Source organism: Nicotiana tabacum, chromosome 23 (genome assembly GCF_000715075.1).
Source record: "Nicotiana tabacum cultivar K326 chromosome 23, ASM71507v2, whole genome shotgun sequence".
Classification (NCBI taxonomy): domain Eukaryota; kingdom Viridiplantae; phylum Streptophyta; class Magnoliopsida; order Solanales; family Solanaceae; genus Nicotiana; species Nicotiana tabacum.
In genome coordinates, this window is record NC_134102.1 from 128609937 (window position 1) to 128635370 (window position 25434).

Below are 25434 nucleotides of genomic sequence, written 5' to 3' on the forward strand. Positions count from 1 at the left end.
CGAAGGTGATGACCTTCCTCTGGACTGTGGGGACGATCTTCCCCAACCTCTACCTCTTCCCCTACCCCAGGGGGGTTCCATCCTGTAAATATTCACGGGATAAGAAATCTGGCAGAGAATTATCAATTCCCTTTTTATATTGTATTTCAAAATCAAAAGGGGCTAATTGAGCCTGCCATCTTGCAAATATCATTTTCGAGGCATCATGTTTAAAGTATTTATTAAACATATATTTCACAGATTGTGTGTAAGTTTTTATTAAAAACTTTTGATTGTATAAGTCGTCCTGAAATTTTAAAACACATTTTACTATGGTTAACATTTCATGTGCCACAGTAGCGTATTTTCTCTAGGCTTCAGACCATTTACCAGAGTAGAATCTAATCAGATATTCATGTTTATCCTTGGGATTTATCTGTTTCATATAGTATATTTATATATAAGCTATATTCGATATGCTATATATACATCTTAGATAGGAATCTACTCTGTAGATGCATTTAATGTGTCTCCACTTAAAATAGCATGTGAAAGTCCATCTGCATGAATGTTTGTGTTCATCTTCCTTTCCATAGCCTTAACATACACCCAATGGAATATATTAATATATTATTTATTTGAAAGAAATATATTTATCAGATTAGAATAAACATAAAGTACCAAATTCAGAGTAGGTGTATACACCTGTATTCTGTAAATGTAGCCACATGTATTCTATAAATGTATTCACTAATATAACATTGTATACACATGTATATAAGTGGATTCTGAATTATGTATGTTGTTTTATACATGATTAAACTGAAGCATAGTAAAAGCTGATTAAAAATATGTATTCAGAAAATCATGAATACAGTTATAGCAACACATAAATACACTGATTAAACATGTATCATTATACTACATATATACTAAAGAGGTTAAAAAATTTTAACCTCTGAATTCTCCCCAACAGCTATATCATGTTGTATTTGGCCTTCGGGATTATCATGCAAGTTGGCCTCGGTTGACCTTTGAATACCACCATCATGTCTCACAGTATATTTCTTTCTTTGATATACCCGTTCTGTATTCTGATTAGCTTTAACATGTTCAGAAAGCTTTTCAAAATTTTCATTGATCAATGATCGTAGAGATGTGAACTCGCCCATCACCTAATAATTGCACAATCAATTAGAGAGGGGTTAGAACATATAGGAAAGTTAATACATAAACTATAAAGTTGAATATGCATTAACAATACTTATATAATCCTTGAATGAATTTAGATCCTGTCTCAAGGCAGACAAATCATCAGATTTAGAATCAGCTGGATTCTTAACACTCAATACAGTTTCCTTGATTTCAATCTTAACAGTAGGAGGAATCTTGGCTTGAGGTATTGCAGACACATGTGGTATTGGACTTTTTGCAGTTGAGGGATCAATTAGCTGTTGTTTGCGCTTTTTGTGAGGTGGTGATGAAGATGGACCAACGTTTGCATCATGTTTCTTTTTCAGCTGAAGAGGCGGTGTAGGACTAAAGTCATCAGAATCCTCTTCATTGTTTTCTGTATGAAGAGGACTTTTGTATACATCAACGCCATCCGGAGGCACCTGAATAACTGCAAGCTCACTAGCGGTTGGTTGAATGTTATTGTATTTCATCTGAAAATAGAAATACACTCAATGTAAATCACATTTATTGTATGATTACTTATGTAATCTTCTTTATGTATATGGGCAATTATGTATATACATGTATTCAATTGTATTGTATAAAAAATTTACAACATTGAATTAAATATGTAGCTGTAAACTGTATTATGTATTCTGATGTATTCCTATTATTTGTGAAAATATGGACATAGATGTATGATGTATTCAAATGTATTTATTTTTTAATTTTCACACTATTTTTAATTACATAAACATATGTTGAATAAAATACCAGTCAATTACGTTTCCCTGATCGTTGAACATGTCGTTCATCAAGTAAGCATAAGTTGGCTGGTTGTGAGTGGATTTCCAATTGAGTATTCTGGAAATCCAGTTATCAACTCAGAGTGCAAATTTGGGGTTGACCTTTGAACAACACTCGTACAACCATACTTGCATAACGAGAGGCATCCCAGCTATCTTATAATACTTCTTCTGGGAATCCAACTTTTTGCTAATATATTTGATAAGGGCCTCGAATGCCTCCTTACCCCATGGGTAATCAGAATATCTCCCGCTCTCAACCAAGTCAAAACATAGTCTTGGGATGGTTGTGCAGTTGTTCTCAGTGGATAATATGAATGTATGTATGAAATACAACACAACTATTTTAATGGCATCTCCATCGTTGTCAAAATCCCAATTCTTGTCATCAAAGCATTTCAACAAATCTTTCTTCTTGATATTCTTTGCATTGCCAAAGTATGTATCCACAATCCTGTTAGGCATCTTTGTGTTAAACTCAAAATCTCCAGCGTCACTAACACAATTGAGACCATTAACTACCGCAAACTCCCTGATTGAAAAGAATAATGTTGTACCATTCACATATATTAAAAATGAATCAACAGGACTTTCTTCCAGCCGTAAAACCATGAAGCACCTGAACAATTAATGTTGAACCTCACATTGCTTCATATCGAAGAAACTTCCAAAACAAGTAGTACCAAATAATTTGTACTGATCTGGAGTAAGTTTTTCTTTGATGTCGGAGATTATGCCGGTGTTAGTGTAGGAACTGATATGCAGTGATAAAATAGGCGGGTGTTTAACAAAAAAATTTATTTCTTGCATACAAAAAATAATTAAAAAATAAAATATATGGTTGAAAATGTAGATGAATACAGTTAGGTTGAATACATAACTCATTCATGAAATACAACATAATGCACTGATAATTATCACAAAAACTGTGAGTTATAGCAATGACTGTTATTTTAAATATAGATGAATACAGTTAGGTTGAGAATACAGATGAATACAGTTAGGTTGAATACATAACTAATACAAAATAGTTGATGTATTTAAAAATATTGTTGAATGAACTAAAATACATATAAATACATCTAAATACAACAGTCAAAAATCACTGTACAAAATAAAAATCAGTGTAGGCAATATCGAATACATCTAAATACAAGAAGAGACAACCACTGTACAAGCTAATAATCAATGTGCGCGGACTCGAATACATATAAATACATCTACAATTACCTTGTCGTTTTGTGTTTCCGAGCTAGTTCCTTTAACGACCTCTTTTCCCTTACTCCCTGATGCATCATCCATAAGTTTTCTTCTCTTTTCCACATCAGGAAGTGTTGATTTTTTCGAAGATTTCTCAACTTAACCTTGTTTCGTAGGGTCATTGCGAATTTTTGTTCTCCTTTCGGCTTCAGTAGTTGCTGATGAACCTGCAAATACAGGTTCCGCCTCAGTGATTTGCAAATCGAAAGATCGCCCATCGAAATTGAGTGCTTTGGTGGGTATACCTCGGGTAACCCTCTTCGGAGTTATTGAATCAGCCATTGAAGAGGAAATTTCAAGTTTTCTGGTGAAAACATAACAATGGTGAATATTTAAAAAAAAATAGTAAAGAGAAAAAGAAGAAGCTTTAACCGGCCAAAAGCCAAAAACTTTAACACTTATCACAACTTTTTGGAGCAAAATAATTGAAAATTGAGGAAGACAATGGCGCTGTGAGAGAATCGTGGTTCAACAATGGGGAAGACAATGGCGCTGTGAAAGAGAGATCGTGGAGAGAGAAATAAGATATTGTACGGTGATTTGGGGAGAGAATAAGTGAAAGAATGAGAGAGAAAAATATTAGACAGCGTTTTAATGGCTTAACGATAATGTATACCATAAATACATATTTTGCTATAAAGACTAGAAGATAGCTATAGAAAATAATATTTTAAAAGAGTTTTTATTGATAATAAATAGGGTGTAAAGCTTTGCTATAGGAGGTAAAATTTCATAATTTTTAACCCAGTGAACAATTCCTCGATAACTCTATTTAGTATATGTCAACCATTGCTAATAACTACTTATCACTCCCTCCGTCCAAATTTTAGTGATGTTGTTTGATTGATATGGAGTTTAAGAAAACAAAAAATGAAATTTATAATCTAAAAAAGATATTAATATTTATGTGGCTATCAATTATCTCAGAAAATTAATAAAAAATTTAAAATTAAATTATTTCTAAATATTAAAAAGTATCATTATATTCTGGACATAAAAAAAAATCATAAATTGGGACGGGAGAACCAATTTATTCCATAACAACTTGTCTTACCAAATCTTTAACTTTGAAACGTGATAACAACCACCAATTACTAATTTGACAAAGAAAAACAATGATAAACCCTTAACTTTGTTAAGATTTTAATTTACTAGCAATTCTTACCAGCAATCCTTAGTTGTCATGATTTGACAGGAGAAATAGATAACCAAACTTCCAACTGTGACCAAAGACGAAATCAAAAGTGTTAATACAATCGACAAAAAATGGAATAATTGTAACAATGATTGTCCAATGCGGTCTTAATTTATTCATTTCTCGGTTGCTCGTAAAGAAAACCTCCAAAAATTTCAAGTTTCTTATAGTCTGTATTTTCGATTCATTATTCAAGTTAAGTATACGACAAAGGTAAAGAAAACCTTCAAAAATTTCAGCTTTCTTATAGTCGGTATTTTCGACTCATTATTCAAGTTAAGTATACGACAAAAGCCCTTCTCTGGGTCAGGGGCGGATATACATGGGCTCAAGCGGTGTCATGTGATCGCCTCGTCAATGCTTTACTAATTTTATATGTATAGATCAAGTAAAATGAAAATATTGGATATAAATATAAAAAAAATGATATCACTTATTATTATAATAATTTATTCATTTCTCACTTCTTCAAATGTTAACATCTCTTACGAAAAATTCTGCGTACGCCACTATCTATAATTTATTAATTTTATAGATATTCATTTTTATCTACCAATATAAATATTGAATAATTCTGCCCATCAAAACTTTAACATTTAATATTTTTGCACTTTACCTTACATCTTCTTACTATTCTCTCTATAAATTCAGCTTTCAATTTCTAAGTTTTCATTTCTCCTACTATTCGTTTGATAACACGTTGATGCAAAGAACACATACGATTGTCACTGATAATACTCTCTAAAGCTTATATATCCGATCGAAAAGTCAAAAAAAAAAAAAAACGCATGGTAGTTATATTAAAACCATAAAAATGAAAAACCCCAATTACCTCAGCAAATATTTTTATAGTATATAGAGCAAGAAATTTGTTGTTCTAGTCAAGACAAAGTGCTGTTTTGCTTGGCGTTTCCATGTTATACTTCCCTAGCAATACAAACATGACAACTATGTAACTCCAGCAAAAACAAACATCCAAATATAGAAATAGAAAAATACTTTATTCATCCAACAAAATATAACACTGTTTTATTCGCAGAGTTAAATAATTGTTCGTTCATTATTTTAAAATTTTATTCCTAGATAACTCTCAACCACTGCTAACTACCATTAATTCCAATAGCAACTTATATTACTAAATCTTTAATTTTTGAAACGTCGTGTCAACCACCAATACCAATTTGACCAAGAAAAACACCCTTAACTTAGTTATATATGGTTTCAATTTACTGGCAATTCCTACAAGCAATCTGTAGTTGTCATGATTCAAGAGGAAAAAAGGATACTCAAAATTGTTAACGCTATCAAATTGTATTTATAAAAAAGAATATTTGTGATAACAAGTTGATGCAATTATGCAACCAACAAACGATCGTCACAAATAACGCTCACTTAAGCTTATCCTATCAAAAAAAGACTTAAAACAAACGCATTGAAGTTATTTTAAAACCAATCATTACCTCAACAGCTATACAAAAATAATGTAAGATGTAACCCTCGCTAGAAGAGAAGCGGAGCTAGTATTTTAATCTTGTGGGTTCGAGATTCTAATTCTTTTAAGTTACTGGGTTCTAAATTAATAATTTATACATATTCGATATATTTTTAAAAGACAAATACAAGGCTTGAATCAAAACTTTTGGATTCGACCAAACCCGCTCCCCGTACTCTAGCTCCGCCCCTGCCCTAGAACGTGGGATCAAGCTATAGTGTAATTTCACATGGTATGTGAATATTAGTTAGACTTTAGATTTTATTTTATTATATATAGAATAAGAAATTTGTAGTTATTAAAGGGCAGCAAGGTGCATTAAGCTCTCACTATATGCGGGGTCCGAAGAAGGAACGGACCACAAAGGTCTATCGTACGCAGTCTTGCCAGCATTTCTGAGAAATTTATAGTTATTGTCTAGATAAATTGCTGTTTTGCTCGCCGTTCGGCCGTTCCCATGTTACACTTCCTAGCAAGCAAAGCATCACATCTATGTTACTCAAACAAAGCAAACATCCAAATATAGAAATAGAAAAATACTTCCTCAACCTAAAAAAAAGTAAAAAGTACTACACTGGTTTATTAGCAGAGAAAATAATTGTTCTTTTATTATTTTAAAATTTTTAGAACTTAATATGCGGTAATGATCATGTAATTTACATAATCGTTATTGTTTAACATATTATAATATATTAGTTGTCATTTTATTAAGCTACTAATTAAATTATTTTATTATTTTATTATAAATTTACTTATAATTATCTTATATGTGATGATACTGCCAGACCTCTCTATAAATGCATCCTTATATAACAATCATTCACTATAAAAGTCAAGTTTTCCTTAGAACTAATTTTTAAGTTATATCTTACATCTCTATAACAACTTTTTACCTATAACAGCAATATCCATATTTATGGCTGAACGTTTTTTGTAAACTTACCCCTCTATAACATCAATATAGAATTTTTAAGGTTAAAAGGGCAGCTCAGTGCACTACGCTCCCGCAATGCTCGGAGTCCGGGAAAGGGTCGGACCACAAAGGTCTATTGTATGCAGCCTTACCCTGCATTTAGGCAAGATGTTGTTTCCACTGCAATAATCTTTAAGATTACATATAATAATTCTAAAAATATCTTTCCCATTGAACAAAGTTTCTATTTTGCATAAGTCATAAGATTTCAAGATTTGCACATGATATCTTTTTTATTGGACAAATGCCAAAAAAATATTTAGATAGAAGATTTAACTGTTAAGTTCGTAGATTGCCTTTAGGGGAAAGCTATTGGATACTTTTTTGCTGAAAATCTGGATACAAATCTTCACAAATTCAAGTGTTATATCGCTAGTAAGATAATGAAATCTACTAAACAAACTATAATTACAAAGTTCTTCCATTAATCTTGAAAGAATTTATTTTTCTAAGTAGCTTTAAAATGTGTACCTTAGAGTTTAAATCTTTATACATTTAGTTATGAATTTATTAATAATGTATTAGCTTTCTTCAATATTTAACTAGTGAAATATGCATATCTTTTGAGATTTTAAATTTGAATAATTTTTTTATCTTTTATATGTAACATTAAAAAAGAAAAAATAGTTGATTTTTGGATAATTTTTATCTATAACAACCAAAAAATACTTAAACCTCAAATATTGTTATAGATGTATAACAATCATTCATTATAAAAGCAAAAAAATATCGAAACAAACGAGATTATTACAGAGATGGTCGAATATATATATAAATATTTCTTACGTTGAACTCATACTTCAATTACTTTTAACAATGGGAGTATTTACTTCCTTAATTGTATCCAAAAAGAATTAACTTTCTTAATCCAGAAAGGACCCGAAGTGCCACTCATCATTTCCCTATTAGACCAACTCCTTTACTAATTAGGAAATGGACTAGGGACCCACCTATATATTTCCCGCAAAACCCTTCCTTCAGTTAATAATTTTCCCGGGAAACTTTTACCACATACTTAGTATAGTAACATAGAAAACACCAAACTAACAACCAACCATTAAAACATTATTTTTCCCAAAGTCTCATAAATATTCTCAACCTTAGATCTCTTCATCTCCTTCTTCTTCCCTTCTTCTTCTTCTTCTTCTTCGATCCACTATGGAAAACTCCAGTTCATCTCCAGATCTTAATCCCACTCTTAATCCCAAAACTCCATCACGGATTAATCAACTAATCCCGGGTTTTAATTCTTATCATCCATCCCCATCTCGAACAATCTACAGTGACCGTTTCATTCCCAGTAGATCTTCGTCCAATTTTGCCCTTTTTGACCTCCCTTTACCCCCACATTCATCTTCCTCTGAAGATTCTAGCAATGCTTATACCTCACTGCTTCGTTCAGCTTTGTTCGGATCCGATTGCGGGTCGGTTGTGCCTCCTGTTACACCCGAGAAGTCGTCGGGTTTAAATTCAAGAAATTTGCAGATTTGTAGACCCAATTGCAATATTTTTCGGTATAAAAGTGAGACCCGGCAATCTTTGCAGTCATTGTCGCCTTTTGGGTTTGATGATCAGCTCCCCGGTTTTAGTCCTAGCCCGGTCAAAGCTACCAGGAAAGTTCCAAGATCTCCTTTTAAGGTAAATTTTGTTGAATTTTAATGTTGTTTGCTATCTGGGTTTTGCTTAACAATGTCATATGTTTTATGTTAGGCCCTTTTCGAGTTTAAGTTATATACACTCTTAGATCACATCTAACTGTTGTAGCATGTAGCCTGTCTTACTTCTATAATTATTAATCCTGTATTCAGGCTTACTTGTAAACATCCTTTGAGTGATTGACCTAATAAATATCCTTTGACTGACCTGATAGTGTAAAAAAGGCTTAATTCTTATTTGATTCTCCTTTTGGGATTTTGCATTCAAACCTAACTAAGTTATATGCACCGACAATGTAAAAAGAAAATTACAGTATCAGTGAATTTTAACTTGTGATAGCAATTCAGTTATCGTTTTTACCAGATTACTAATTAAAACATCAAGAGATTTGCTTGTAATATTATTATAGCCGGATTGTGTAAATATATTTTACACTTACTTCAACTCTTGGAATTGAGGCACGGTTGTTGTTTAATGCTCTTTCTGAGGTACACAAAGTAGTTTTTTTGGAGGTTGTTTTGTTAGAGGTAAATATGTGATTTTTTACCTAAGAAGGCTGATGTGTGGTGCTTGTTTGCTTTTTACAGGTATTGGATGCGCCAGCATTGCAAGACGATTTTTATCTGAACCTTGTGGACTGGTCTCCAAATAATGTTTTAGCTGTGGGGTTAGGAAGCTGTGTGTATCTATGGCATGCATCTAGTAGCAAGGTGAGTTTATTGGTTATGATAACTCTTTTTGTTTATTGGAGTTAATTTTGGTAACTCTTGGTCGATCGTGCATATTCGAACTATAGATTGTCTAATTATACTTGAATGCTATGTGCAGGTAGTGAAGTTGTGTGACCTGGGAATTGATGATAGTGTTAGTTCAGTTGGTTGGGCACAACGGGGTACACATCTTGCTGTTGGAACAAGTAATGGGAAAGTCCAGGTGAGATTTGCAAATTGCTTTACCTAAATTCCTATGCTTTTCTTATAGAAAACTGTATGCATGAGTGAAAGACGTATGGATTACCCACTTAATTTGGAACTTTTTCTGCTCATTAGGTTCAGTGTGGTATGTCCTTGTATTAAACTCTTAGGGTTTGTCAGAAGGAAATTGCATATCCTGGCACCAGTTTTATTGTCATACGAGAAAAAATGTCTTTGCAAAACTAACCTGAATTTTTCCTGCATTATCTGCATAAAGTGAAGATATTTAGAGTATCGAATCTATTCTTTCCAATTGAGGAAGCAACAGCATGGGGATTGAAGAGCTTTGTGAAGGATTTTCGCTTTGCAATTTTTGGAACTTCCATACCCAAGAGAATCTTTATAATGCATTTTCTGTGAAGTTGACATATATCACAGGACAAACTTTACAACTTAACATAGATTTCAATGGAAAATTGATTTTTTTCTTTAAGTAGCTTCGAAGTAATCTGAGGAAAGACTAGACATGAGGGTTAAGGGAGATGGTATACTATAGTGGTTTCATTTCCTTGTCTCCTTTGTTTTTTGAATTTGGGACTCCTAAATCTGAAAAAATTGATCTCTTTAACAAGAAACTACTAATCCTTAACGAGTTAAGGTCAATGATACGAATTCTTTATATCCATCTGCTCCATAAATTGGATCTCTAGTTCTACATATCATTGCATGGAACTCAAATTTTCTGAAATGCATGCACAAGAATAGAGTTACCAATATGTTAGTTTAAGATGATAGAATCTTAGTAATGGCGTTTAATTGGTTTAAACATCCTTTCGTGTAGTTATGGGATGCCGCTCGTTGTAAGAGAATAAGGACGATGGAGGGACATCGATTACGAGTTGGTGCACTGGCTTGGAGCTCATCAGTACTGTCTTCAGGAAGCCGAGACAAGAGTATTCTTCAGCGTGATATACGTGCTCAAGATGATTATGTCAGTAAGCTGAGTGGTCATAAATCTGAGGTGAAGTTTCCTTCTTTCTTCTGTTTTCTTAACATCTTCTCTCTTATCAAACTTCCATTTTCCCTTTTGCTGCTTCTTGATAGCAACTGCAATCTGCAGGTTTGTGGGCTCAAATGGTCTTATGATAACCGTGAATTAGCTTCAGGTGGAAATGATAACAGGGTATGTGGTTACTTTCTTCAACTAAATTTTCTCCTATGCTTTGTGGTGGATTGTTTGCATTTTAGTTGACTTAAAGTAAATATTGATGTCCAGCTCTTTGTATGGAACAACCATTCAACACAACCTGTGCTGAAATACTGTGAGCATACTGCTGCCGTGAAGGCTATCGCATGGTCCCCCCATCTTCATGGTCTTCTAGCTTCTGGTGGTGGCACAGCTGATAGATGCATTCGATTCTGGAACACCACCACTAATACACATCTCAGCTGCATGGACACTGGTAGTCAGGTATTCCCCCGTTATAGCATGCATACCACTTTTAATCTTCTGCCCTTCTGTTCATGCTTTCACATTCAATAAGATATTTTCATATTGTAATCTTGATTGTTTTCCCAAAAGCCAGTAACTTTGCTACCTAATTATATTCTCAGAAAAATTATCTTGCTGTTAAGTCTTCCTGCCCCATTCTTCATTTCAACTTGGTAATTGTTGGAAACTTGTTTGCCTCATTATAGCCGAACCAATGCAAAGGAACCACTAGGTGAATGAGCCATATTACATACTATCTGCTAGGACAAGGCTAAATTAGAGGTGATCATTTTTTTTTTTTTTCTCATTGTTAAATTGGGCAGAAAAGATACCTTGTCTCTTGAAGAGAACAATAAAACGTATCATAAGAAGATGTAGAGTACAGAAAAACAGGGGGTGGAAAGGAGAGACTGCTAGAGGCATGTAACCACCTCTTTTTTATTTTTACTAAAACTTGAGGATTCAGTAGTCAATCAATTTTACTAGAAATACATGGAGAGGGAAAAACACGCCAAATAAGTTCTGGCCTTTTCAATTTAAGCATCGTATGAGGTGGCTTCAGTGAGGAAAGACCTAGCATCATAGGCACCAGGATGTTGGAACTGCAGATTTTTGCTCCCTTATAACCCCCATAAATGCCATTACACTGATAAATTGTGAAAGTAGCTTTGAGAGGAGAAACACTAAAATTTCATTGAATTTGTATGTGTATTTGAGTTAGAGAGAGTGGGGAGAGAGCAGAGGCGGATCTAGGATTTGAAGGTTCCGGGTGCCATATTATTTTATACGTAGACATATTATTATTTATACCAGCCACTAGTTACAAAGCTACAATAAGGTATCGAGAGGGCTATCACAGTCAAGTGCGAATTGATTACCCCTATTTGTAAACTATCCCTCTTCCTATTTAGGGAGTTGAGGTAAAAAAAATGGTCCAAATGGGATAAATATTTAGTCGGTTTGATCAACTTTGTGCTTCGGTTCGAGCTATTCTTCTTTTCGATTTATATAGATAAATATATCGAACGAAAAATAATTATTACAACTTAGCGCACATCATAAAATTTTCAGCAGTAATACCAATATCATAAAATTTCTTCTACATGAAAAGTACAAAAAAACAACCATTTCTTTCATCCTTGACACCGGGAAATATCTTCCAATTAACAAAATACTACTATAATCAGATGGTCACTACAACTAATAACTAAGACATACATAATTCTTTCATCCTCGAATAAACAAACACATACATATACATCATTCATTTACAATTGTTCTCAACGAGTTTTCATATTTTGAAAACGGTCAATGATAGTATCATTACTTACCTTTTCAAAAATCATACAAAAGCTAATACAATCAGAGATTCAAGAGAACAATATGCGCAATAAAGTATAATCGGAACAGAGAAGCTAAATACAATAAAGTATAATCATACAAAAGCTAACACAACAAAGTATAATCGGAACAGAGAAAAAATTAAATCTGAATTGAATAAAAGGAAGACAAGGGAGAAAATGAAAGGGTCAATGGGGTGTAGTAATTTGTAAGTCTATACTATTAAATATTAACAATACCACCAAAAAATTTGTTTTCAGAGAAATCCAACATTAATTTTTTTTTTTTTTAAAAAGCAAGAGAATAAGAGAGATTTACAGTCAAATTACAAAGCAGTGGTGCAGCAACAAGGTGAGGTGCGATGGAAAAGTGGACGCCAAATGGTGGTGGTCGGCCGCCGGTGAGTGACGGACTGAAAAAGTGAAAATCCAAGAGTCCCAAGTTTGAGGCAGCAACACCGTAGCAGAGAAGGGTTTTGGGTGGGAAAAGTTTTTGGGGATATAAGGTATTCAAAAGAAAGCAAAATAGAAAAGTCAAACAATATTAAATAAGTCAAAAAGTATTAATAAAGTAAAACAAAGAATAAATAAAAAAGAAAACAAGTGAACTGTTCGTACTCCTCACATTAATTGTCCAATAGTACTAATAAAAGTTCCAAAAATTATGTGTTGCACAAGTCTCGAACTCACGCTTCTAGGGAGTTATTCTCAGGCCTTTACCATTGGCACCCAGTGGCTGTTTTGTTCATTAGAGTGCCATTTTATTAGATGTACAATATTTCTTCTACACATATAGATATATACACAGAGCTCCGACCGAGGTCTGCCGGTGGCGGCGCACCCCCTCGACTCTATGTAGATCCGCCCATGAGAGAGAGAGAGTATACTAGAGAGTTTACATGATTGTGCGAAAAGACTAGTATTTGCAAACAAGGAGCTAAAATAAAAGGCTCTCCCATCTGTTCTCCTTCCCTTTTTGTCTCTCTAGGCATTTTTGACTGTTCATATTTGCAAGTGCAAATTTTCCTAATATAAACTCTGTTGATCCTGTGGCAGGTCTGCAATCTTGTGTGGTCGAAGAATGTCAATGAATTAGTCAGCACACATGGTTACTCTCAGAACCAAATAATAGTTTGGAGATATCCGACAATGTCTAAGGTAGGTTTCTGCTTGCTTAGCTGCAAAATTATAGGGATAGACATTCATTTGTTTGATATATTACTAGCTTGGTCACAAGTTCTTTTGCTGTTAATGCAGATAGCTACACTGACAGGCCATACATATAGAGTCTTATATCTTGCTATCTCTCCAGATGGACAGGTAACTGACCAAGAAATTGTTCATTCTTCTGTTCATTTCTTCATGCATTTCTAAGTGCAGTATCAGCTTCATTTTCACTACACTTGTAATTCTCTAACTGCTGTTATCATCCCTGCAGACAATTGTAACTGGAGCAGGAGATGAAACACTTAGATTCTGGAATGTTTTTCCTTCTCCTAAATCTAAGGTAAACCTTATGTTCAAAGACGATAAATGTTAAGTTTTTTTTTTTTCTTATTTCCCTCCCTTCAAGAGCTCTTGGGGTGACCGATAGATGTTAAGTTGAATTCATCTTTATAAGGTTTTAGAAAAGGCGAAAGCATCTCACATGTGAATAATGTTATCCCTGCAGAACACCGAGACTGAAATTGGTGCATCTTCGCTTGGTAGAACTCATATCAGATGAGAAATTGTAATTATTTTCCATTCCAAGAAATTTTTCCACAAGAAATAACAAGCAGTACAGCAGCACCACATTTTTCTGTTTGACGGGACGGCAAAAAGTTGCAGGAAGAATGCTAAACATGCAACTAATAAGATGATCTCTCTCATCTTACATTTTAATTTGAGTCAATAATTCTTTTAATATTTCACAAGTGTATAGTTGGAGATGTTATTTTATTCTCATTAACATCTCTTATTCATTCTGTAATAATATATGGGGAGAGGGAGGGAGGTTCTATTGTTAAGGAACATCTAATATAAGGAACACCTCTGATCCTTGTTGTACATAGAATAGAAGTCATATTTTTTCCTTGGATTCATAATTTACATGCTGAACAAGCTGCTGTACTTGGGTAATATCTTATTTCCTATCTGATATAATAATGAAGTCTCATCTATTTTTCACCTTTCTTCCCTGTAGGTTTTTGTCATTAAGTGGCTCATTCCAAATAGATTTGAGCTTTGTTATCTTAAGGGAGGTAAGGGTAAAGATAGAAAAGAAGTCAAAGGAAAGTAAATGAGCAATGAATATTGAAGATGTCTGAGCCACTCTACTTAATATAAAAGTGAAAAGAAAAAGAAAGTGTAATGGAAATAGCTTTAGGTGTAAAATAGAGGAAAAGTTTTATAAAATAAGAAGTGTAAAGTAAATAAATCGAAGACAAGTATAGAGGGAGATTGATATTTTTATTCAACTTTCAAACTGATATCTATAATGAACTGAAAATTTCTCTATTTATAGAAGAAAGGAAGCAGCTACGAGGTTTTTCAGGAAGCAGCTGCGAGGCTTTTCTGCAGTTGCTTGTAAGCTGCATGCATGAGCTGCTCGCAACCTGCATGTTTAATAAGAAGCTGCCGCAAATTATTTCATTGAGTTGCTTGCAACCTGCCTGCATCAGTTGCTTGTAGATAAACTTCAACAGAGTACTAAATGAATAATCTTCTTCAAGAAGATTATCTATAGCGGAGTAATAAATGGACATCCACAAATAATAGTTTCATAACACTCTCTTTTGGATATTCATTAAAGATAATGTGCCTCGTTAAAACCTTACTAGGAAAAACCCAGTGAAAAAAACCTAGTGGAGAAAAAAGAGTACATATATTTAGTAATACGCATTTCTAGCTGACTCATTAAAAACCTTACAAGAAAAACTCCATGGGAAAAACCTTAGTAAGAAAAAAGAGTACAACGCGCATTTCACTCCCCGTGATGAAAACCTTGTTTCAAATATTTGAGTCTCTGCATTCCAATTTTGTATACCATCTTCTCAAAAGTTGAAGTTGGCAAAGTCTTAGTGAACAAATCTGTCGGATTGTCACTTGAACGGATTTGTTGCACATCAATGTCACCTTTTTTTTTTTTCTGAAGATCATGTGTGTAGAATAATTTTGGTGAAATGTGCTTCGTTCTATCTCCTTTTATAAATCCTCCCTTTAATTGGGATATGCATGCAACATTGTCTTCGTATAAAATTGTGGTTTTTTTATCACATTCCAACCCATATTTTTCTCGAATAAAATGAATCACTGATCTCAATCATACGCATTCCCTACTTGCTTCATGAATAGCTATTATCTCGGCATGATTTGAAAAAGTAGCAACAATAGATTGCTTTGTGAAGCGCCATGATATGACAGTACCTCCACATGTAAACACATACCCGATTTGAGATCGAACTTTATGGGGATCAGATAAATAACCTGCATCCACATAACCAATATGATCTGCACCACCTTTGTTAGCATTAGCCAGATACATAAGTGCACCAACTGCACTAAGATAGAGTATTTCAGAACCAAGGAGTTCCTCATCCTCTTCTGGAGGTCAGAACGGATCCTTATTCACTTCAAGTGATCAAACACCTATGTGGTGTACTTAATGGGTGCGTTTTGTCCATGTAAAAGCGTTTAAAGACCCTTTTTATATAGGCAGATTGATGGATAAAGATCTCGTCTACTAAATATTCAATTTGCAGACCAAGATAAAATTTTATTTTTTCAAGATCTTTCATCTCAAATTCTTTCTTAAGATATTCAATTGCCTTTTGGAGCTATTCTGGAGTTCCATCAAGATTTATGTCATCAACATAAATACCAAGTATAACAAATTCTGATGTCATTTTTTTTATAAAAATACATGGACAAATAACATCATTTATGTAACCTTCTTTCAACAAATATGCACTGAGACGATTATATCACATGTGCCTAGATTGATTTAAATCGTACAAAGACCTTTGTAATATGATCGGGTCCACTTCTCGAGACTTTGAACTATATGCTTCAGGCATTTTAAATCCTTCAGGGATCTTCATATAGATTTAATCAAATTAGTCATATAGGTTATGACTTGCATTTAAATGGCATGACATCTTCAGGTGTCTAGAATGCAGGTCCGATCCTCACAATCTTTTACAATATTGCGCACTATATTGTATCAAATATATCGTCAACGATTATTTCTTATCGGTTCCTAAGCGACATAACTTGTTGAGATCTCATCACTTTCTTTATTTTCAGGTACCTGAACTTCTTCTGGAGTTTCATGAAATGTTATGTCGTGGGCTCTTCCAGAGCTTATTTTCTCCTTATTATGATCATTTTGATCATTTGCTCCTATTCTTTTCAAGGATTGTTACCTTTGGAACCAATTGGTCTACCACGCTTCATGCGTACAGTAAACTATATCCTTCATGGACTTTAATTTTAATAGGAGCATTTGCAGCTAAAATATGATATTTAATTTTGGATCAGCAAATTCTTCTGACATTTGACTTGAATTATCTTCTAAGCGAGGATCATATTAATGATAATTCGATTCATATAGCATATTTTCTAGTAGTTTTATTCCATCCCCCAAATGTTAGAAAAACTAACTCATATCCCCAATTTTTTGTGGAAAACCTATCTTTGTGCATTGTGGTAGAGAAATTAATCATATACCACATATCAAAAGTTATTAGATAGTAAAAATATGTGTTTCTGATCCTAAACCAATTGTGAGGGGAGGACTTATCATATTTTGTTGGTCTGATGCATACAAGTGTTGTTGTATGCAATTTAGAAAATCTTAGACCAACACATGAGGCTTTGTTCTCATAAGCAATAGTTTAGCCATTAATATGAGGTATTCAATGCTAAACTAGCTTGGATATAAACCAGCATCATCAAGATGAACTATCTTGATTTCATAATCTGAAAATTATGCTTTTAATTGAGAAAGACAATTTCAAATACCAAACTGCAGGTTGACAATAAACACACATGTAACCATCTCATATATGCATCTATAAGTAGTTCACATGATAGGTGAATGAGACCATATTCACCTTTTATATATTCCAGAATTCAGAAATTTTAGTCCCAACTTTAGTTGGTATAATCAATTTATTATGAGAACAAGCAACACAAGAGAATTCTTGAAGAATCTTCTAGTTCTTCAGTATATGCTTATCTGAATTCTCAAATAGCTCATTTAAAATGGCAAATGTAAACTTCAAGTTTATCATGACATATGATATCTCTTAGTAAGCTTCTGGTTTACTATGACATAAACTTTTGCATTAGTAAACTTCTGATTTACTGTTGCTACTTTTGTATCAGCAAATTTCTGATTTACTGTAGCTACATTTGCCTCAGTAAAACTTCTGATTTACTGTGAAGGCTTTTGCATTAGTAAACTTCTGGTTTAATGTGATACATGATATAGTACAAATTTAAAGAATAAGGGGGGTAACTTCTCACATACATATTTATCCCATATGATTGTGAAAACATGAAGATTTTCAATCTTTCAATCATTTGTAGTCTCAGTATGATAGTCATATATATTAGTAAACTTCGGTTTATCATAACATATGTTTTCACCACAATAATGACAAATAAACTTTTCGGGAGTCTTTTATTTATTGTTCGCAATCAAATATTATTCAGACACTACTTGTGTCATGTGTCTTCTAGACAAACAGTTAGCTCTTCAGGAGCTTTTGTTGTACTACCAAATATTGCTCAGACACTTCTGGTGTCATGAGAGAAAATCATAATCCAAATGAACAATATAAAGCTAATTCTAAATTTATAAATGACGAAAATTAAGAATTTTAATATTTCTACCACTAACTTTGTGATAAATATCTCATTCAAGGAGAAATATCATTAACATCTGAATATTTTGTATCAATACGGCAACCACAAAGTCATTGCATCTTTTAAGGAAAGATACACGAGTTATTATTTTTTTCGGGGAACTCAATAACTAACCATAAAATATTAATATGGTTGTAGTAGAAAGCATTCTTCAAGAATACTTTTGCCTTAGAATGATACTTAGTAAAATTATCCAAGATGTTTTACGTACAACAGGTACGTGCGGCAATGATCTTTATGCTACAAAAATAATATTTATATCCTCTGTTATTCTAGCTCTTCCGGAGGTGAGTTGTGGTATTTCTTCATTCACTCCAGGGAATGAAAATGTGCTTCAAAAATAACTTTGAATAGCTCATTATTTTATTTATGCACAGAAAGACACAGTTTCATAATATTTTCCTGCTTCAGGAGAAAATTTCAATTGTGTTACTTCTTCAGGAGCAAATTAAAATACGAAAAATTGAGTATATATTCTCTCAATCATATTACCTCTTCTGGAGGTGAATCGTAATATATTTACATCAATAGCGCGCTCATATTTATGGCTTTATTAATATTGTCACATTTACTTCAAGGAATGGATTAATATTTATAAAAATTCTCATCCTTCAGGAAATCGAACATAATTATCTGAACACGCATTAATCACATCAAATTGTGATGTTTCAACCTCTTTTAAAATATTTACTACTTCATGAGCAAATTGAGGCGTGCATGTAATATAGAGATTATTTCTCTAGCTTATTTTCATTGTAACCATAGCAAGCCTAAATTATCACTTTTGGTGGTCATAGGCACATACCACTTCTGGTGGTTAACAAAATTTAGTTACAATGAGATATACAAAACACAATCACTTCGGGCGGTTATATATTTTTTTTTTTGCAAACTCTACCGGAGTTTAAGTGGACCTTTTATTGTTATCCACATAATAATTCAAATACGCTTCATTAGACAAGTAATGATATAATATTAAAGGACATGGCTGCCAAACCGTAAATGAAACCTGAAAAATTAATTAGAGAAGTAAATAGTGATGGCTATAGTCCATTTACGGGTACCATCCTTCTTAATCATTAGCCATATGTATTGATTGCAGCTCTATCTCAAGATGCAATATTGCTCACATGGATAAAACAAAATTGTTAGAGCATCATAACATTTGTAGTTAATAATAGTTGTCCATATAAAAAATACTTAACATGTGAAAGCTAGATTAGAAACGAACCTTCTTCAAAGTTATGAGATTTCTAGGTACATCTACCTTATGATGCTCGTAATGAACAAGATCTAACCACGGACATAAGAGTGTCGCCTTACATCGGAGATGAACACTGAAATAGAAACTAAATTCGAAGTAAGTGCTCAAAATGGCAGAGTCTCGTGGTGATAAAGTGTTATAAAATAAAAAGTGTAAAGTAAATAAATCGAAGACAAGTATAGAGGGAGATTGATATTTTTATTCAACTTTCAAACTGATATCTATAATGAACTGAAAACTCCTCTATTTATAGAAGAAAGGAAGCAGATGCGAGGCTTTTCAGGAAGCAGCTGCGAGGCTTTTCTTCAGCTGCTTGTAAGCCGTCTGCATGAGCTGCTCGTAACCTGCCTGTTTAATAAGAAGTTGCTGCAAATCATTTCATTGAGTTGCTTGCAACCTGCCTGCATCAGTTGCTTGTAGATAAACTTCAACAGAGTACTAAATAGATAATTGCTTCAAGAAAATTATCTATAGCGGAGTAATAAATGGACATCCACAAATAATAGTTTCATAACAAAAAGTACATTTGTCTGCAACTTATCATCCCAAACAGACTTTTAAAGAATCTATGGTTATACCAAATGTCAAATGCAAGTAATTCACTTCACCGACTTAAAATTCTGAATCTTCTTCTGATCAAACGTTTTTCATGATAGTCAAGATTTACCAAGTTTGTAAACACCTCATTCATCTAAGAACTATTTTAAAATTTTGTTAGGATTTTTCTGTCCCTTGAAGGGGAGCCTTGAAGTAATGGTAAAGTTATACCCGTGTGATCTATAGGTTACGGGCAGTGGCGAAGCCACAAATATCCAAGGGGTGTCAACCGACACCCCTTTATCGGAAAATTACACTGTTTGGCTCGGTAATCTTTTTTAAAATATGTATATATACTATATAATGACACCCCTTGACTTCTTGGTAAGTTTATTTCTTTATATTTTGACTCCCCTTAATAAAAATTCTTGCTCCGCCACTGATTACGAGTTCAAACTGTAAAAGCAACCATTAATACTTGCATTAGAATAGACTGTCTACATCAATACCTTTGAGGACGGTCCTTTCTCGAACCCCGCATAAATATGAGATACTTTGTACATTTTTTCTGTCCCTTGGTAACACAGTTAGATGCACGTTTCCATCAAGTGCAACTGTTCATTAGGCAGAAAGCAAGGCTAGATCATGAAAAACATAACAAGGCATAAGGCACAACCAAACTTGCTTTAATTGCCTAGCACACAGCTAATAATAGGTATCACCATCCTAAACCTAATGCCTTTGTCTTTAATGATGGCTCCTGAATTATTTACATTTCCAATCAATAAATAATTCTTTCTCCACATCCACACACCTATACAACAACAATAATAACTGTGCTTCAATCGCAAACCCGAATAAAGGAGTAAGATTCCAGTAAACTGGCAGCTAACCAGCGTCAAACTAGCCAACTCGTGATGTTTTTACAACCCTATAATAATAATTAATTAATTACATTAAATCACATAAACCAACAGAATCATTGTCTTTTTAACTTTGCTGCTCTTGCAAGCCTTGGATAGGCTCACCATCAGTCCCAGAAATATCATCAGAAGGCCAAGGAATCAAACTCATTGGGGGAAAGCAACAAGAACAAGATTCTTGACAAGGTTGTGGTAAATCCCAGTTGCTATTGCTTGTAGTGTTTGTATTTCTCATTTTGCCACCTACCCCACCAGAAGATGAAGGGGAGGCTGCTTCTTTGAGTGGACCCCAACACTCTACTTTGTTGAATTCTTGAATGTTTGAGTGAAAATAAACCCAAACTAAAGCTTCTTGTAACTCTGGGTAATTGTTTAGTAAATTCTTATCTCCATGAACAAAAGCCTTCAGAACCTAACGCACAGAAAATATAAAATAAAAATAATGTCCATTTTCTGAAAATATGATTAAAAAAAGGGCAGCCTGCTCCCGCTATGCGCGGAGTCCGGGGAAGGGCTGGACCATATAGGACTATTGTACGCAACCTTACCCTGCATTTCTGCAAGAGGTTGTTTTCACGGCTCGAACCCGTGACCTGCCTGGTCACATGACAACAACTTTACCAGTTACGCCAAGGATCCCTTCTTACTGAAAATATGATATTACAAACAATTTATGAACTTACCACAGGGAGCTCTTTGCAGAAGATATAGTATCTGAGTCTAGCAAACAAGTCTAACAAGAAATGGCCTCCACTTATGTGACAGTGGACATGAAGTGACATCTTCCCTTTAACTTTCTTCCATTCTGCTACCACTTCATCCCTTTGCAATCTATTATACCACCCTTGCAACTGCAAATCAGACATCCAATCTCCTCTTTTTCAATAATTTTCTCAACAAATACCAAAATATTAAAAATTCAGTGTAGAGACGCATTCAAGATTTAAAGGAACCCCTTAATATATTTTCTTATCTTCAAATTTTCTATATATGTATATTGGGAAGAGTCCTAGATAGTGGCACACGTGCACTTGCAACTTGCATGCTAAATCCGCCCCTAGATCAGTGAAGAACATAGGCGGATGAAGCCAATATTTAATGGTTTCAACTGAACCTAGTATATTTTGACATAGAATATAGATATAGATATGAATAATCAATAAAATTTTAAAAAATATAAAACTATGAACACATAATTTCAAAAGTATAATTGGTTCAGTACTATGAATCTAAAAGGTTGAACCTATCAAATTGTACCCAGAATGGTACTTATTAGTGAAATTTACTTTACTTTATTAAGGATGAACCTACCAAATTTAAATTTTGAAAATTTACCTCAAGAGATAAATGATGATTACCCCAATTAAGTAATTGATCATCGACTGAAGTATTTAGCCCGTAAATACAAGTTAGGAGATTTACATGTTTTTCCTTAGCGAAAGCGTATCTGCAGCAACCACGACTTGTGTCACTGGTCGTCGGGAATCCTCACGAAGCAGATGAATTCCATTTATCCACAACCTACTACCCCTCTCTAAGATGCAGAGAACTAATCCTAACCGCCCTCTCTTGAGTCTCCCAAACACCCATAGTGGTGTATACATAAGGCTTAGAGTTAGACCTAATGAGCCGACTAATTAGCTAGCACCTCTTATGGGAGTATCAGGTCCAAAAGGCTATTTTTTCCAACATCGACCTTCAAGATCTTATGACTCCAAATTTACACTAAGAAAACTACTCCAAGAAAAAGAATCAATATATCAAAACTATTTTTGGAGGATCTGACATCGGTGCGGCAACTATTTTGGAGAGTCCGCGCAACACATAAGAAAACTACTCCAAGAATCAATATATCAAAACTACTACTACTAAGGTAATCTTCCTCTGTTCTCTTTGTTTCTCTCGGCAGTATGAAAAACACAAAGAATTAACATATGTTATCAGGCCAAATAAAGAGAATTAATTACCTGAGAGTTATTAATGGTCTGAGAGATAGCCAAAGTGAGTTTAGAGGTAACATCACTATGAGTCAATGTGTATGTTCTTGGCCGTTTTCCTGGATGTTTTTTCTCATCAACTCCTAAGAAAAGTACCTTCAACTTTGAAGCTTCAAATATAGCTGGTCCAAATAACCTTGCCACCTATTAATTTAAGAAACAAATAAACTATTAATTTGTTGTTTATAAACAAGGGAACCCAATTAAAAATTGGAGTAAACAATATCTGAATATTAAATTCTGAAAACCAAAAGGAGAGAAAAAGAGAGTGGAAAATTACAGGGACTATGGATTGATTCTTGTTGGACTTTCTTCTGGTTTTGTATATAAAAATAGAGCTTTGCTTTTCAGGGTTGAGCTTAGATGGAACTGCTAGAGAAGCAGTCAAAGTTCCCATCTTAGAAACCCCTGAAATTAAAGCTATTTTTAAGAATCAAGAAGATGGGTATACTAAACTCCTTGAATCTTGGAGCTCCAATATATCAGGAAAATTCTAAAAAAATATTTTGATTAAATATTTGTACAAGTTAGGTGTTGAAAAAAGTGGGCAAAGGATTAGTTTGATTACTTTGTTGCTTTTGCTTTACTTTGATGCGTTAGGCTTTGGTGACTTTGAAGACTGGCATCCATACGTGTACTAGTGTGTCTTTTTGTGTGTGTGTGTTTTACACTTTTACTGTGTGAGATAGAAAGAGAATGAGACCAGAGAGATGTAGAAAAAGCAGGAAAGAGACAAAAAAGGGACAGTAGGAATTGCGTATTGAGTGTTGAAATTTAGAAAGAATATGGTATGAGGTGTTAATGATGATTGCTTAAACGAGCTTCTAAGTTGTGATGTTAACTTTATTTTATTTAGAGTGTTTTGCTGCATGATTTAGGTTTAAACACGTAGGTCTTTTACTTGCTACACTCTCTAGTCGCATTCTTATTGTAGTTTTTGTTTCATTCTAATAGCGCCAAGTTTCTTTTTCGCCAAAATATTTTTTTTTAAAGTTAAAATGTTTTGTTAAGTTTTTAGAAGGAAAAAGGTATTATTTTTATTAAAAATTTTGAAAAATATATATTTAAATGTACTTTTTAAAAGTTTGGCTAAATATTAATTGCCGCTCAAAAATCACTTTCTACTAACTTGGTTCGGCAAAAGATCGTACTATTAGGTTCATATGACACTCCCAGAATTGCTTTAAGATTTTGATACGGTGTTTAGGTTAAAAAGATAAATTTGATTTGTAAAAATATAAAGGTAAATATTTATAATCAGAAACCAAAAGAAAATCAATCTACACTTTCTGAAATTAATTTGAATGTTCGTTAAGTATCTTTTAAGTTAATTCAAACTTACAACTTTTTCCCAATTTTCTTTTTTCAATTCTAACTTTTAAAATCAAAATCAAATCATAAAACCACCTGACCTGATGATGGTATTTAAGAAGGATACACATACCTTGATTCTTTTGGCTTTCAATGTTATGTTCTTGTTATTTTTGCCAAACAAATTAAGTACCTTGATTCAAAAATTTAATGGGAAACATTAGGGTATGATTCATTTGGAAGTTTAGCATTAGATTTAACTTATGTTGCTCGAAATCTTTAAAACTGTCGAGTGCATACCAAATTCTTCAAAAATAAAATATATTTTTAGGAACCGATATTAATGCAGCAGTATTTGAAGAGTCCATGAAACATAGAATTTACCGGCCATTTGCTTATTAGCAAACTTATGGGTCAAGATTATGTTTTCACATTGTCACACATCACAGTTTGTCCGCTTGGCTCTATAATCTATATCCACCAGTTTTGCCTTGTCTACACTTCTTTTCAAATTCAGCAGGTTGAAAACGTTAACTTGGCTACGTGGGTTCTACACTGCCTGGAGGACGGTCCACACATGTCGCTTTGCCATTAATGTTCATTTGTAGAAACTTATTTATACATGTTTTTATATATTAAATAGAAATAGAGGATGTTTCTTTTCAGAAGGTAAAAGGAAACTTCGTCCCAGCCAAAAAAGCAGATCTAGAATAATTGCCAAGTATCAGTATACTTATTACTTTTCTATATTATCTTTGATTTTTATAGTAATAAGCTTGAGCCTAACATTAACATATACTTAGATAAATTGTTCAACTATTTTGTATACGGTCAAAATCGAGTTTGCCTTTCATATAATTAGTCAAGATTGGAATATGATAGATCGAGGGTCGAGCTCGAGTCAATATCGAGCAATGATGAGAAGTGATGTTATCGAGCTCAAGATCCAGATCGATCAATACCGAGCTCGAGTCAATATCGAGCTATGATGAGAAGTGGTGTTACCGAGCTCAAGATCCAGATCGATCAATACCTAGCTCGAGTCAATATCAAGCTCAAGATCCAGAAACCGACCAATATCAAGACCGACCAAGATCGAGCTAAAGGACAAAGAGCCATTATAGCCGCACTAGGGGAGAGAATCTCGGCGGGAATTAAGAAAAAGTTAATTAACTAATCTATTATGGGATCGCCACTATGTATTTT

The 25434-nt window shown here is 33.6% G+C and overlaps 2 protein-coding genes across 2 annotated transcripts; one reads left to right on the forward strand and one right to left on the reverse strand.

Annotated features, from left to right (window-relative positions):
* Positions 1-7901: 7901 nt before the first annotated feature.
* Positions 7902-14454, forward strand: LOC107818617 (B-type cell cycle switch protein ccs52A-like). The gene is made up of 10 exons (XM_016644659.2): positions 7902-8519; positions 9125-9247; positions 9366-9470; positions 10293-10472; positions 10572-10634; positions 10728-10922; positions 13340-13441; positions 13541-13603; positions 13722-13790; positions 13956-14454. The coding sequence occupies exons 1-10, from the start codon at positions 8040-8042 to the stop codon at positions 14007-14009; spliced, it is 1434 nt and encodes a 477-aa protein (XP_016500145.1). The 5' UTR covers positions 7902-8039; the 3' UTR covers positions 14010-14454.
* Positions 14455-20665: 6211 nt separating this feature from the next.
* On the reverse strand, positions 20666-23537 carry LOC107818616 (protein STAY-GREEN homolog, chloroplastic). Its single transcript, XM_016644658.2, has 4 exons — positions 23198-23537; positions 22888-23061; positions 21604-21771; positions 20666-21332 (listed from the first exon to the last, which is right to left on the reverse strand). The coding sequence occupies exons 1-4, from the start codon at positions 23312-23314 to the stop codon at positions 20988-20990; spliced, it is 804 nt and encodes a 267-aa protein (XP_016500144.1). The 5' UTR covers positions 23315-23537; the 3' UTR covers positions 20666-20987.
* Between the last annotated feature and the right edge of the window lie 1897 nt (positions 23538-25434).